Here is a 13,456-nt window from a genome sequence, read left to right as displayed (position 1 = left end):
ACGCATCCGAGCCACAACAAAACTGAAGATGCAAAGCTTTTTGAATGGTCAGAGTAAATTATCACAGCCACTCTATACAGGAGACCAGACGGAGTTGCAACAGAGAACATATAATCGAAAATAGCTGGGTTAAGAAAATTGTATAGTACAGAAAATTTTGCACTTCAGGGCAGACTCATCTGAACCTAAATTAAACCTTCCAACCTACAGTATGTTATGGTTTTATTAATGGAGTGAGAAAAATTATCAATAAGGAATTGTCTGGGAAACACAAATATCAGCTAATACTCTTATTTTAGACTTAAATCGGAACTTTATACCATCTCTCTGGTGACAGGAGGGACGGGGATCCCGAGGAACTTCCCAGCCCATTTGCCAGCTGACTAGAGATCAGGCAGGCTGGCAGAAAACCAGGCAGACGGGCTGGCTGGTTTTTGTTTTTTGGACTGGAAACCACACATTCCTGCAGAGGGGGCTGATTCTGCTGAATCAGCGTTTTCCAGAAGGACGTCACTACGTCGGAAAGCTTTCTACCGGCTGTGTGATAACCACCTCTAAGGCCTTCACATAGATGCTTATAGACCTGAAATGAGCTGTTACCAAATATTATGAGATTCCTAAAATTTTCCAGTGAAAATTTTAGTTTTGTTTGAAAGCTCCTCCTCTCCTGACAGATTCCTTCCTCTTGTCCTCTCAGACCTGTAGGTTTCAAATCTCATCTTCACTCCAAATCTTGACTCTTATCTCTATATACCGCAGGGTGAAAGAGACCCTCGTTCTATGGGGCCATGTTGAAACAGGAGTACAATTCATCACCACCTCACTTTGCTATTTGAAATACAGACAGCAAACCTGGGGCCTCCAACCACCTGAAGTCTATTCACAACTGCTTAGCGCACGTAACCTCCCAGAGGACACATAACACTGGCAACGTGGAAGCAATGTTACGGTGCTCAGCGCATCGCTGACAGCAACGGGGAATGGAAAGGAGCAAGGATAAAAGTTTAACTAAATTGTTTAGCAATCTAATGGTGAGCCGAGCTATTCTGACTGTCTGGGCTTTTGATTTTGAGGAAACTTGTGCAAGTTACAATTCTGTTTAAGGTGCCAGCTGAAAAAGGAAAAGCCATGAAGAAACACAAGCCAAAAAGAATGTGGCATCCTTCTCTCAATTAACTTCTGCATCAGCTGTGAGCCCTGCTCATTCTTCACTTGGCTGCCGAGCAAATTTGTTCACACGGATGGTGTCTACTCATGCTTAGGGTAACAGCAGTAGAGCACTGCTGATCCTGGCCCGTTCTCCGCCGTTAGCTCAGCAGGGTTCCCTCGGAAGCAGGGTCACGCAGCACATTTTACTGGAGTGGATAGGGCATAAAGATAAGAGACACAGACTTCAAGGTTTGTCCCCTCATGCAGAAGCAGGACTCACCAAGTCAAGCATCCTTTCCCAGACATTCCTAAAAGAGAGGTTTCCACTGAACACAAATTTTTAGAAAGCAGTAATATTGCTCTAGTAATTCCTATTGCACACTATAATCCCTATTTCATACCAGTGTATTTCTTTGCTTTGGCAGCAATATAAAAGATTATTTCCTTGGGCAGGTTAGGAAATGTTTATTTTTTACACTCCATTAAAAAAATGAAATGGTAATGAGAAGTTGTAGCCTTTCCTGAAGCTTTCCTTATGCTTCCAGCTTCCAGCAAATCCCATGCCTACATATACATGCTTGAATTTTTGGGTTACCCACAGCAGCTGTTTTGGTAAGGACTGTTTGACACAGGCAAACAGCTGAAAGTGAAACATTTTAGCCAGCGTATGGTTTTCACCTACAGGCTTTGCTTCTGCATTATGGCTCTCCTACTGAGAGCCGTCTTCAAGCTTCTGTGCTCTCTCCAGACCCCTGCTCCTGCTGTTGGCCTGGGAAGTGCCATAGTATCGCTGTTTTCCCACAGCCTCAGTGCAAGAACACATACGAACATTTCCACTACACTAAACATGAGGAGCAGATGTTTTCAGCACAGAGTACTCCTTCGCTAGCCCCATATTATCTAGCAGATTACTTCCTCATTAAAAGAGCAGCCGACAGACAGTAGGCATTCAAAGCACGCAATGCAGTGACACAACGCACACCCCTCACTTCCTACAGCACAGGCGCTGGGTTTATCATAGGCTTGCATCATATACACACACAGTTTTGCAACGGAGTTACTAAATCAAACCAGTGGCGTTCCCCACTTTGCACAAGCAAGGAAGATGCGCAGTGGTGGTGAATTGGGCCCTACAGTTCTGTTCTCACCTCATCTATGAAGATATCAGCTCCCATAAATTTATGACATTGTCTCAGTGCACACACGCCAAGAGAATGAAGAGCAATGTCTTGTTTTCTCCTTTGCTAACAGTGGCAGCAAAGGCCAGACTTCTCCATGCCAGCATTCACTAAAACAAAAGCTGGCTTAATTTTGCAAGGCCTTTTGCTGAGATCTCATTAGCTTTTAGTTTCTTTTCCTCTCCCTTTGCACCCCCAACTTGCACTAAAGTCTATGCCTCTCTAGAAAGTTTATCAGACTCGGAGTCCCAAGAGGGGACTCATGGCTGGCCAGGCTGGCTACAGGGAGAGACTATTTTGTTTGGATAATGTTTGTGTTTCACCACAAAAATGAGTGACTATTTTCCTTTGCTCTAAACAAAAGAGGATCCATTTGGTTTGCATAACTCTGGCCATCTGACTCCTTCCTGGAAAACTTACATAGGGAAACCAAACAAAACAACACTTCTCATCTGCTATTGCATCTGTATCTGCGGAGTGCATTTGAAAGAACGCCACTTTTCTCGTCGGCTAGAGAAATTTGCCGTATTCCTGTGCACCAAGAGATGGGCCTGAATGCTCCTGAACTCTACATCTTCTGCCAAAAGTCTGAATTTTGTGGTTTGGACTTCTCTCAGCTGACAATACTAGTGGAAGAGCTGTGGAAAGCGGGGAGCAGAGCGCTTGACTTGGTGTCGCTGAGTTTGCTGCCCAGGAAGTGATTTCTGTTCTGGGCTCGGCCGCTAGCCGGCTCTGTAACCATGAAGAAATCACTTTGCCTCCTTTGCCAGTTTTAGAGGAAGGATGCCTAGGCCTTGATCACATCTCAGACACCAATCACGGGCAGAGCTTGGACATCTTCAGGAAATATTGCAATGCCTCGCTTTTGAGAAAGTCCACCCACAGTAACGGGCGCAATTTGCACCCTACCTATGCACCTCTAATCACTCCATCAAGCAGAAGAAGCTTCTCACTGTATATAAAACCCCCACAGGGCACTGCACTCATGGGCAACTGAAACTAGCCAGTCCTGATGCATAAGCTGTTCAGAGCAGCATGCAGAAATGGAGGAGGGTCAAACATCTCACAAAACCACGTCTGTTTTCTGTGGATGCCCTTTCAGCAAGGTACTTTCTACTGCTCGAATTCCTGTAATTCACTACCCAGCATTCCTACACCTTTTAACAACTATCTGTAGCCTGTAAAATCTATTATTCCCAGCATCAGTGAATAGTTTCTCTTTTGCCATTAGCAGGGTGTAACCTTTTGGCAATCCCGGACTTGGAGTACTTCCCAACCATAAATAATAAAAGCCCCAACATATGTACGATGTTTTAACACAGAAAAGCAAACCTCAATAAAAGAGGGGTACAAAAACCCAAAGAAGGTGACCGATACAGACCATAGTACTTCCTTTTAGCCATATAACCAAGCTAAAATTAGCAGCCTTTCCTTTGATTAATGGTTCATCCAAGAACCAACTGGCATACTAAAAACTGACTGCAAAGATCTCTTACAGAAGGGTTCAAGAAAGCACAACATTTTCAAATTGCCACCACAATATCGAAAGTGCTGATTGTTGGGCTCGCAATATCAGCAATATTTTAGTCCAGAAAAGGCTGCAAAAGCTGTTTGCCAAACTTCCCATCTATCACAGACTAACAATTTCCTTCTGTCATCCCTGTATTTAGGATTTGCATTCAGCTAAAGCCCATCTCAGAAAACACTTTGTTACCATAGGAGAGAAGGCTCTGGTCTGTTAGACTAGCACAGCCCAATTGGGGGTGGGAGCCTGGCTGCCCTCTCGTAGGACTCCCCCAGGAACATCTGCGCTAAGGTGGCTGTTCTCATCTGCACTTCAGCCCACTAGAGAAGGGTAGCCCTGAGCCATCATGAGCCTGAGCACTTCCCTTGTCCCTTTGTCACCTCAGATGAGACAAAATACCGCCATAATTCTCTGTACCACCCACCAAAGCACAATCTCTGTTCATCCCGGCTGACTCCTCCTCTTATGCCACTCCTTATGACAACTCTGCAAACAAAGTTTTTATTTCAAACCCATTTTGTGGGGAGATAGGAATGTAGAAAGACACTGGAACACTCTCTGAGCTACAGACTGCCAACGAGAAAGACCCATAAATAAGAAATGTTTTGTTAACGTTGTAATGAAAACCACATTGAGATCACGCTGTAATTGTTCTGCTTTGTGTAGGGACACATGAGCTTTGAATGCCAAAGCCATTCAGAGCAGAGTTAGGGGATGGGGGGAAGAGACAGATAAGCACAGAACAGTGATACCACATTCATAACAATCACTAGATGGAGAGAATGGATCTGGAAGGAATCGCTTTTTCTCTGACGGGTTCATCTGCTGCACATACAATTCTGTTCAACAAGCACACATAGCTTCAAGACTACTAATAGAACTTGGCAAAGCACCACGCTATTAATTTGCTCATGCTCACAACTGGCAGCTCAGGAGAGCAGCACATGCTGCAGCACAACAGGGTCACTCCCAGGCAGGAACCTTGGTCCCGCACTGCAACAGCTCCACGCCAATCTCAGAGCTGTTACCGTAAACTCCATCATGCTTATTTGCACAGATATACTAGTGTCACAGTGAGAGACCCTCTCGCTCCCCAGCAGCAAGCAGCATAAGTGAGCCTGGTAAAGCACTCCAACTCCACATCACATGGAGATTCTCCTCACTCAGCCCAAGTTTCCTGCCTGCCCTGTGCTTGCTGCTCCGCACTCAGCCCAGACAGCTGCAGAGAAGTCTGCTGGAGGTAAACACACGGGAATCCTGTTTTAAAAGTTCCTACACTGCAATTTGTCGGAAGCTAAGAGACCTTTGTGGGAAGTGCGATCATTTTTCCTGTTCTCATATTCTTTGTCAAGCACTTACTTGGGCCACCCTTCAAAATAGGGTGCCAAGCTCCCCTTGGTCTATGTTTTCAGCTAGGAAAAATTAGAGGCGTACATTGTGTCCTTCATAAAGGTGACACTCCCAAAAACACCTGATGGAGTTTGTACAGAGTGTTGGACATTCTCTAGTACCACAGTAGAAAGAGTGAAAAGCTACTATAAGAAAATAAAAGGAAAGATTCAGTGGAGGATTAAAGTGACATGAGCAAGTGGGGAAATCAGGGATTAGAGAGAGGAACAGCAAAGCAAAATGTTCCTGTGCCAAGAGCGACCAGGCTGTGAGAAAGTAAAGAAGGCATCACAAGAAAGGTTACTGTGCTGCCAGGAAAGAGAAAGGATGGGAAAAATGGAGCAACCTGCTAGGCTTTAAAAACAGGAGACAATTTTTAGAAGGCATTTGTTGGGCAGTTTTGGGATATGGTTCCCTATACAGCTCGGTCTCCACTGATACCTGGCAAAGTCCTGCTCCCACTGTGTTTGTCCCATTTTCCCTCACTTCTGGTACTCTGTGCTGGGGGAAAAAAAAAACAAAACAGGCTATTTTATGCAAAGGATGAGTTTTGGCCAAGTGTCCAGAGCGTTCACTAGAATGCAAATGATCGAGCCCCACCTCTGCTCTGGTGCATGCTGTTTCCTCACCAGTCTTTCATCTCTCTGTTCAGTTTTAAATTGCCTAGGACAGAGCTGCCTCTATGCCCAGAACTATCTTTTCTGGATCCTGCCCAATCTGGGCAGACAAAGACATTTTAGCACCACAAAGCAGTCATAAGTCATTGCACTGTATAATTACTTTTAACTCTGTGCAGTCTGAAACCAATTCTCCTAGGTCCTGCTGCTGGCAGAAAACACCCTGCTGTTGAACATGCATCTGGTTACGGTTCTGCTCAGCCAAATATTCTTCATGGTTTTTACAGATGTTCCATTCTTTATCCCATAGCTATGAACATTATGAGACGATGCTCTCTTCACCTGCCACTTTTCTCTGCCAGTAATCCCAATAAAAATCTATTAGCTCATGCCCTTAACCTCAGCAAGTCCTAGCTGTGCTGGTCTACATCTCATCCGGGATAATTTAAGGTTTCAGGAATTGTTGGCTTAGTGTTATCTTTAAAAATACCTCCCTCCCTGATACAATCAAGCAAATAAAAACAGCTGAGCTATCCAGTCTCCATAAGGTTTCCATAAAATTCTCATTCAGTTGACTCTTATGTTAAGCTGTTTGCAGCCAAGTGCCACAAAGGCACACAGAGCGCCGGCTGGAGCTGCAGGCGCCACTAAAGCGAATCACCGAGGTACGTTCTCACACAGAACAACTTAAACTTAACAGAGCTGTGCCAGTTCCCACCAGGAGAGACTTGGTTTTGAGAACACTGATGAGCAATTGTTGACTTCCCTCGATCAGGGAGTGGTTTGAACTCAGAAATAAGTTTGCGGCCTCTTGCTTCCAGGTCACTGCATCAAACAATCTAGTGCTGTGCAAAACGACTGAGAGGTCTTGGGGCAGTGCCAAGGAGAATGAGCTCACTTTTCACCCGTGCATCGATTCAGGACACAACAAATGCATCAGGTCAGAAGGTGGGGAACATATTTGGCCCTTATCCTCATTTTCCACTGTCATTTTGTAGACGCAGGAAGACAGCTTCAAACAAAAATATCCCATGGGTTGCGCTAAGATAAGCTCATCTTTCCTGAAAGCTACTATGAAATTATGGTGACAGACACCATAATAAATTACTCAGCTAGACAAGCAGTCAGCACACAAAAAGAGTGGAAGGAGTCTTCCTCCTTGCCCCACCAACACCAGGACACAGCGTTTGGAAGTGAGGCAACCCTTGCAAACGGTTCCTCCCATTGCCAACACTGGATGTTTTTGTGTCTCCATAGACAGGACACACTGAATAGTGGAAAGCTGAGGGGTGACAGTCTTAGCAATGTGAAGACTTTAGGGTGTTTCCAGGAATTAATGCCTTGCTCCAGAGCCATCCAGCTCTGAGGAAGCTGATCTGGGAAGCAGTTGGGATGCAATGGCAGGTCACAGCTAGCACAGCCTTAGGTAACAGAGGTAACAGGCAACTTTCAAGCCAATGACAAGTAGTGAGCACGTAGTCTTCTCTGGAGGAAAAAGTGGAATAGCAAACCAAGTGCTGAAAAGACTTTACATACGAGAGAGAAGGAGGATGGCATTAACATCGCTTCCCTACCTGGCAAAGCTGGCAGGAACAGTAGCTACTTTTACCTCCCATTCAGGCTCAGAGTCCCGTCCCAGACTCACAATGCAAAGGGGACCATAAGAAGGACAACTGTTGGATGCATATGAAGGCAGAAATGAAGGGAGAACAGGCAATCGAGAAAGGACACCTGCACCACATCTCTAGCTTCAGAAGAGGCCCCAGAAACCAGTAGGAAGAGTACTAGTTCTGCTGTCAGGACATCCGCGTGCTTGTCTGCGATGAGCTCGCTTGGAGCAGCTACCTTCAGTACTGTACTCCAGTTCCCCAGTCGGTAAACCAGGGGTAGTAGAGTTTATTCATTTCATATACAGCTTCCAATGCTTTTGCTCTTCAAGACGTAGATCTGTTTTAAAGCTCCTAATAAAAAGTTCAAATTAAGTCCAAGATCCAAATTTTTCATCAGGCCTTCTGAACTCACGCTCAGAGACCTTTGTGCTGCAGCTCTTGAATGCAATTTGTAGAAGAAATGGAAAGCAACGTGGGAAATACAAGTAACGATGTCCTTCCACCATGGAAGGGCCAAACCTAGCTCTTATCCCCTCCCACACGGGTTGCAAAAAACCTGGCCCCTGGTGGTCTTAAAACTGAAATGCTGCACATGTTGACCCAATCAGCCTTGCTTTAGAGATCATCAACAGCACAAATCTCTCAAAGTGATATCTGGTCTGAGGGATGTTCAGGACTTAAAACAAGGCCAGGCCAGGCTACAGCAGGGTGACGTGGAAACTCCTAAATCTTTCAATTTTCAGGGTTTCTGTCATGCCGAGTGGTGGTCTTTAACTCCCATAACTTCCATTATACATGACCACGCGTTTCTTAGCATAAAAAACAACTGCTTGAAAAATCCTCCTGAACTGGAAGTAGCTCCTCCACAAAGTGGAAGTTTTCACCCAAATGCTATGTTTGATATGGGATATTAACTTTTTGATTGAAAAAAGACAGCAGGCATGCAAACTAAGAATGCTACAAACCGTCAGCTTCCAACAACCAAAGCCAAAGGCTTTTGGGTTTGCACCACATGGCTTCAGACTTTTGATGAAAAAAAAAAAACCCTTCTAATTTCATCTCCATTGGAACCTTCCAGGTGGAGAGAGAAGGAAGGTTTCTTGCCCAGCTCTAGAGACTTTATAAACACATATGATCCAAACAAAAATTTGGATCTGAAGTCTGGGGAGAAATCCAACATGGTTCAACACCTAAATGCAGCCATGATCCAGATTTAAGGAGGTCTGCCCACATGTCAGGTTTGGGTCTGATTTTATGGAGCTTAAAAGGAAATGCATGAATCTGTGGCTGCCTCTGCTGTTCTTTTCTGAAAGCCACCTCTCTCTCACTTGATCACACATCTCCAGCACTTTTCTCCGGGCTGCATGGAGATGCTTCCAAAACAGTTAATTCACCATATCCTGTCCCCCCCCTCCCAGTGCTTTTACTCAGATCCCTCTCCTTCCCTATTCCCCCCTTCAGCACCACCCGCTCCTCCGTGGACACTTAGACCTTCACCTTCTGCTTTTCATGTCCTCAGCACTCACCATATCTGAAATAAGCAAACATGAACCACAGCCAGCCAAGCTTTCTGCTTAGTGACACAAGAGTTGGCAATTCCAGAACCTGCCTACTACAGAGAGAGTCAGCATAACAGTATAAAAGTAATTCAGGACAAATTACGAACATTAACTCTCCAATAAACACACCTTCTCTGAATGCTCCCTGGCTTTCCTCACAGGGCAAACAGCCTTAGCAAACTGTTCCCCTGCTCCAAAAAGCCAAAGCACGAGCAAGTCCAACATTGAGCCATCAGACCTTCACATGTCTAATTCATAATAGACTAATTCACGCATTTATTTTATACTCAAAAGGGTAAGGACCACCTCCAGAACAACCAGGCAGCTTCTGAATAGATTCCATGTTAGAAAAGATGAATTCTACTGTCACTGGTGGTATTAGCTATGGGTTACGCTTTCTGGTTTCCTGTGTGGGTTTGCAGGCATGACAGATGAGAACTATAGGATCATTCATTCTTCCAGCTAAATGGCTCTCAGTATACTTCACAAAAAGACCAGACACTCAGGGTCTAATTTGCTTCTCTTACTTCCGTTCTTCTGCTTGGTCAACTCTGTAGAGGAAACATCTTTCCAAGCTGCAGCCACAGAAGCACAGCAATGCCTTAGCCCTTGCTCCCACATGGCTTCCAACAACAGTGTTTGTTTAAGCTGCGTGACCAGGCCTGCTGAGTACCACAAAATATAGGTAAGGAGAGGCGCAGACCTGATCTCACTACATACTTATCCAGCGAGACACAAATAGATACTCTTTACAGGCAAGTGGTTTGTCTTCTATATTTTGTCCCCTCCGCTACTCAAGCTTATCTATTCACATGCTTGCTGTCAGTCACAGCATATAATACCACCAGAAACTTTCCTGGAAAAAAAAAAAAAAAAAACAAACAAAAAATCTCTCCTGCATTCAGCAAATTTAAAGCTCCTCATCCCCTAATTACCACCTTCACAATCTATATATTTGAAGATCCAAAATATTTTGCAAGCAAATGCTTGCCAGTGCAGAGTCAGAAGGAAAAAGAAGAAAAAAAAAAAAGTAAAACCAGCTTACTGAGAGTAACCGTGTCATTGATCCTGAAACTGCAGAGCACTCTGTCAACGTTACGGGCATGTCGAAATCCATTTCCTCTCACAACAACCTGGAACGACTCTGTAGCAAAAGAGACAGTAGATTATTGGTACATAGCAAGGCGAAGGATGGTCATTTAGACAAGGCATGCATGTCACAAGATTTGACTTGAGATGTCTTGAGCTAAAATTTGCAGCTGAACAGTTTTTAAGTTTTAAAACTGTTAAAAATTGAACTTGCACTCTCTCCCTACCCAATTTCAACTTGAGTTTTTCGAAAAAGGAAATAAAACACAACAGAAACATTTTAGCTGACCTGCAGTGAAAACATCAAGCTTCAGAGACACTGAGCTTTCCCCTCCCCAGGTTGCCATTTTAAATGGCAGAAAATTTTGGGTGAAGAAAAATATCTTTCCCCAGAAAGAAAAAATCCCCAAATTCTTCCAGTGACAGATAACTTGGAGAAGTTCAGGCGCTACTTTCCTGGGTAACTGCAAAATTGTATCAGTTGCCATGAGTTTTGTCACAACGTGCCCCACTAGCCTGTACAACAACGAGTCCCTGGCTGGACTCATTTCCATACGATGAGAGGGGATTTCATCAACCGACCAGCTTTCTAGTCTCTGGACAAAGGCTATGATCTCAGAGCCTGTGGGCATTTCTCCAAGTCCTCCTCTTTGCTGTTCTTCCAGATCAACTCTACAAGATCACCGCAAGCTGTGGTGCAAGAAGAAAGCGTCAAGGAGAGTCACCAGCACCTGAGCGCTGAGCTGAGCGGTCCTTTTGGAACAAGCAGGCCCAAGCAATGAGATCATACCCTCACAAATCTTTCAGACCACTCTCTACCATCCCTTCTTATTCCAACTACTTGAACCTAGTACTGGGAAAGGTTCACAAACTTCCTGCAGCCCCCAGCATTAAGACTGCCTTGCAAGGAGAGCACTATTTTCAGACTTTCAGATTTTGAAACAGGGCCATTGTCCCAGAAGAGTTCTGGCAGCAGACGTAGGAACTCAAACTCTGCAGCTCCCCATGGTGAAGGAAACAGCCCCCACAATTCCTGTCACTATCTAAGAGAGGCACTCACAACCCCCACTGACGTTTCGCCGGTGAATGCGTTTTGAACACAACATGTTCCACCTCCAAGACAACGCAGGAGTAATCACAGTGCATCAGAAACACCACCCTGGTTTTAAAATTCCCAGGAGCAACAAGGAACCTAGTTTTTGCAGATTCAAAGTTTTCACCTTGCACTTTACAGTCCCCATCATCTTTCACCTCCCTTAAGGACTCATGCACTGTACTTGTCAAAAAAAGCAGATTTGCTCTGGAATCTGGGCTTTCTTCCAGGTCCCACTCGTTTACAGCCAAGTTGCAAATCATCCCACCACATCTAGCCAGGGAAGCTGCTTCACAGGCCCATTATGTGTTGTCCAAGAGCATTTGGGAAGAACGGGGGAGAAGAGCTCTGTTCTGGAGTGCGGGGGCTGATGAAAACTTAAGAGAAATCACAGAATTCTCAACTGCTGGAGAATGAGAGTTCAAGTGCAGTCAAAGAATGGCATATCAATAATGACAGATTAACCACGGGGATCCTGTCTCTGCTTGAGACCGAAATGAATAGATACAGTATGCCCCCCGCGTGTCTGTACTGATGCAACAGCAGATCATCAAGAAACTGGCTTTTTAGAATGATGTGTTGCTGCTGAAATTTATAACTCGAGTGTCTGGGCACAGTGCGCAGTGCTACAGTGGCCTCAGGTAACACAGAGCCCTCACGTTCTTTCCTTCTGCCGGGGCAGGGAAGGCAAAACCCTCCCCCACTCTTCAAGGATGAGCACAGAAACAAGAAAATACAAGTTATCAGAGCTATACCTGAAAAATTTTATTTTAGAAAATGACACTGATGCACATACCTTTGATGTTCAGTGGCACTCTCATTAGTCTCAAGGTCTTAAGTGATTAAATTTGCTGCAGTTCAAGAGCAGTAGAGTATTTGCTCAAATTCTGAGATAAGGCCTTGAATTAAGCATCTAAATAACTGTTGGCATTTTTCAAGGTTAATATTGCTCCTTTTGTGAAGCACTGGCCAAATTCCAGCATAAGCAGTTTATATAAAACCCCTCTACCTCTCCTCTCAGCTGGCTCTGCTGGATACAGCTGCACATTGGCCCTACATTCTCATTAAGACACGATGAATGGGCGTGACGAGATGTATAAGCAACTGACAGGTGTATTAGAAAGTGTTAAAGATGGCAATAGATGGTGGTCATAAGCCGTTTTCTGGCTCACGGCATTGCATAGGCATCATTGTTCATCACTTATATAAGCATGTGAATATATTTACATGGGCCTGAATGCTCATACAATTTCATTTCCCTTCCCAAGCATTTATGGAACATCACTGCACTATATCAGAGACTGCCATGGCAACAATCTCCCGCCATGCTCAGGTAGGCAGACCCCTCTTTTGGAGCCTTTTTTTAACAAAGGAACTGTTTAAATGGCCAGCCAAAAGGAGAAATAGCTGACCAAGTGCTATCAAGTGCTGACCAAGTGATGTCAATTATGCCATTGTGGCTTCAAGAACAGAACTACTGTAGCAGCACACATGGAATGCAAACCTGATGCCTGGTACTTATTGGGCGTTTAGCCTGGTGTCTTGCATCTGCTATGTATGTTTAGGTACATGGGCAGTTGCTCCAGGAACAGGAGATGCACGAAGGATGATTAAAGGAGCTGCTTTGGAAGTGAAAACAAAGAAGAAATGACAGTCGGCTTTCTTAGTTAGTGTATTGATTCGAGAAAAAAGACTATGCAGAACTTGTCAGGGACTCAACCTTCTCTACAAACCTCAGCTCTGCTCCCAACCTCTCTACTTTATGAGTTGCTACACACCCAACAGACAGGGTACACGTCATCAAATGTGAAGAATTCACAGAAAGCAGAGAGAAGAGAATGCAGTGGTTCTAAAGCTTTCTTTGAAAAAGGCTGAGTTCTGCTGCACACAGAAATGCTTGCCAGGACTTTAAAGCCACAGCATACATAGCACAATCATATTACACAAAGAAGGGGCAGCGTGATTCACACAAGTCAGCTGAACAATGTTTAAATTCTTCTCCTCTCAGTCACTGTATCAACCTTAAATGCCTAAGAAATGTTTAAAGAATATTAGAAGCTTTTAGTTCAAAGCCTACTCATTGGACTTTCTTGCTAGTTTCTTAGGAAGCACTTCCCTCAACACTCCTCTGAGATGATGAATTTGCAAAACTTGATCACAACGTCTTATTTTCTGATTTGGTTTATAATTTTGCAGTGTATCTACTTCAGGTTTGGCACAGCCTGAGTAAGACAGACTGGTTTGACT

The 13,456-nt window shown here is 44.4% G+C and overlaps 1 protein-coding gene across 1 annotated transcript in view; it reads right to left on the bottom strand.

Annotated features, from left to right (window-relative positions):
* ANTXR1 (ANTXR cell adhesion molecule 1) overlaps window positions 1-13,456 on the bottom strand; it is a 110,976-nt gene that overhangs the window by 70,014 nt on the left and 27,506 nt on the right. Inside the window, exon 10 of the mRNA XM_009510948.2 lies at window positions 10,073-10,171. Within this exon, the coding sequence (XP_009509243.2) occupies window positions 10,073-10,171 (99 nt within the window). The remainder of the gene's footprint in view (window positions 1-10,072; window positions 10,172-13,456) is intronic.

This window comes from Phalacrocorax carbo, chromosome 24 (assembly GCF_963921805.1).
Source record: "Phalacrocorax carbo chromosome 24, bPhaCar2.1, whole genome shotgun sequence".
NCBI classification, from domain to species: domain Eukaryota; kingdom Metazoa; phylum Chordata; class Aves; order Suliformes; family Phalacrocoracidae; genus Phalacrocorax; species Phalacrocorax carbo.
This window is presented reverse-complemented; position numbering and strand designations above follow the sequence as displayed.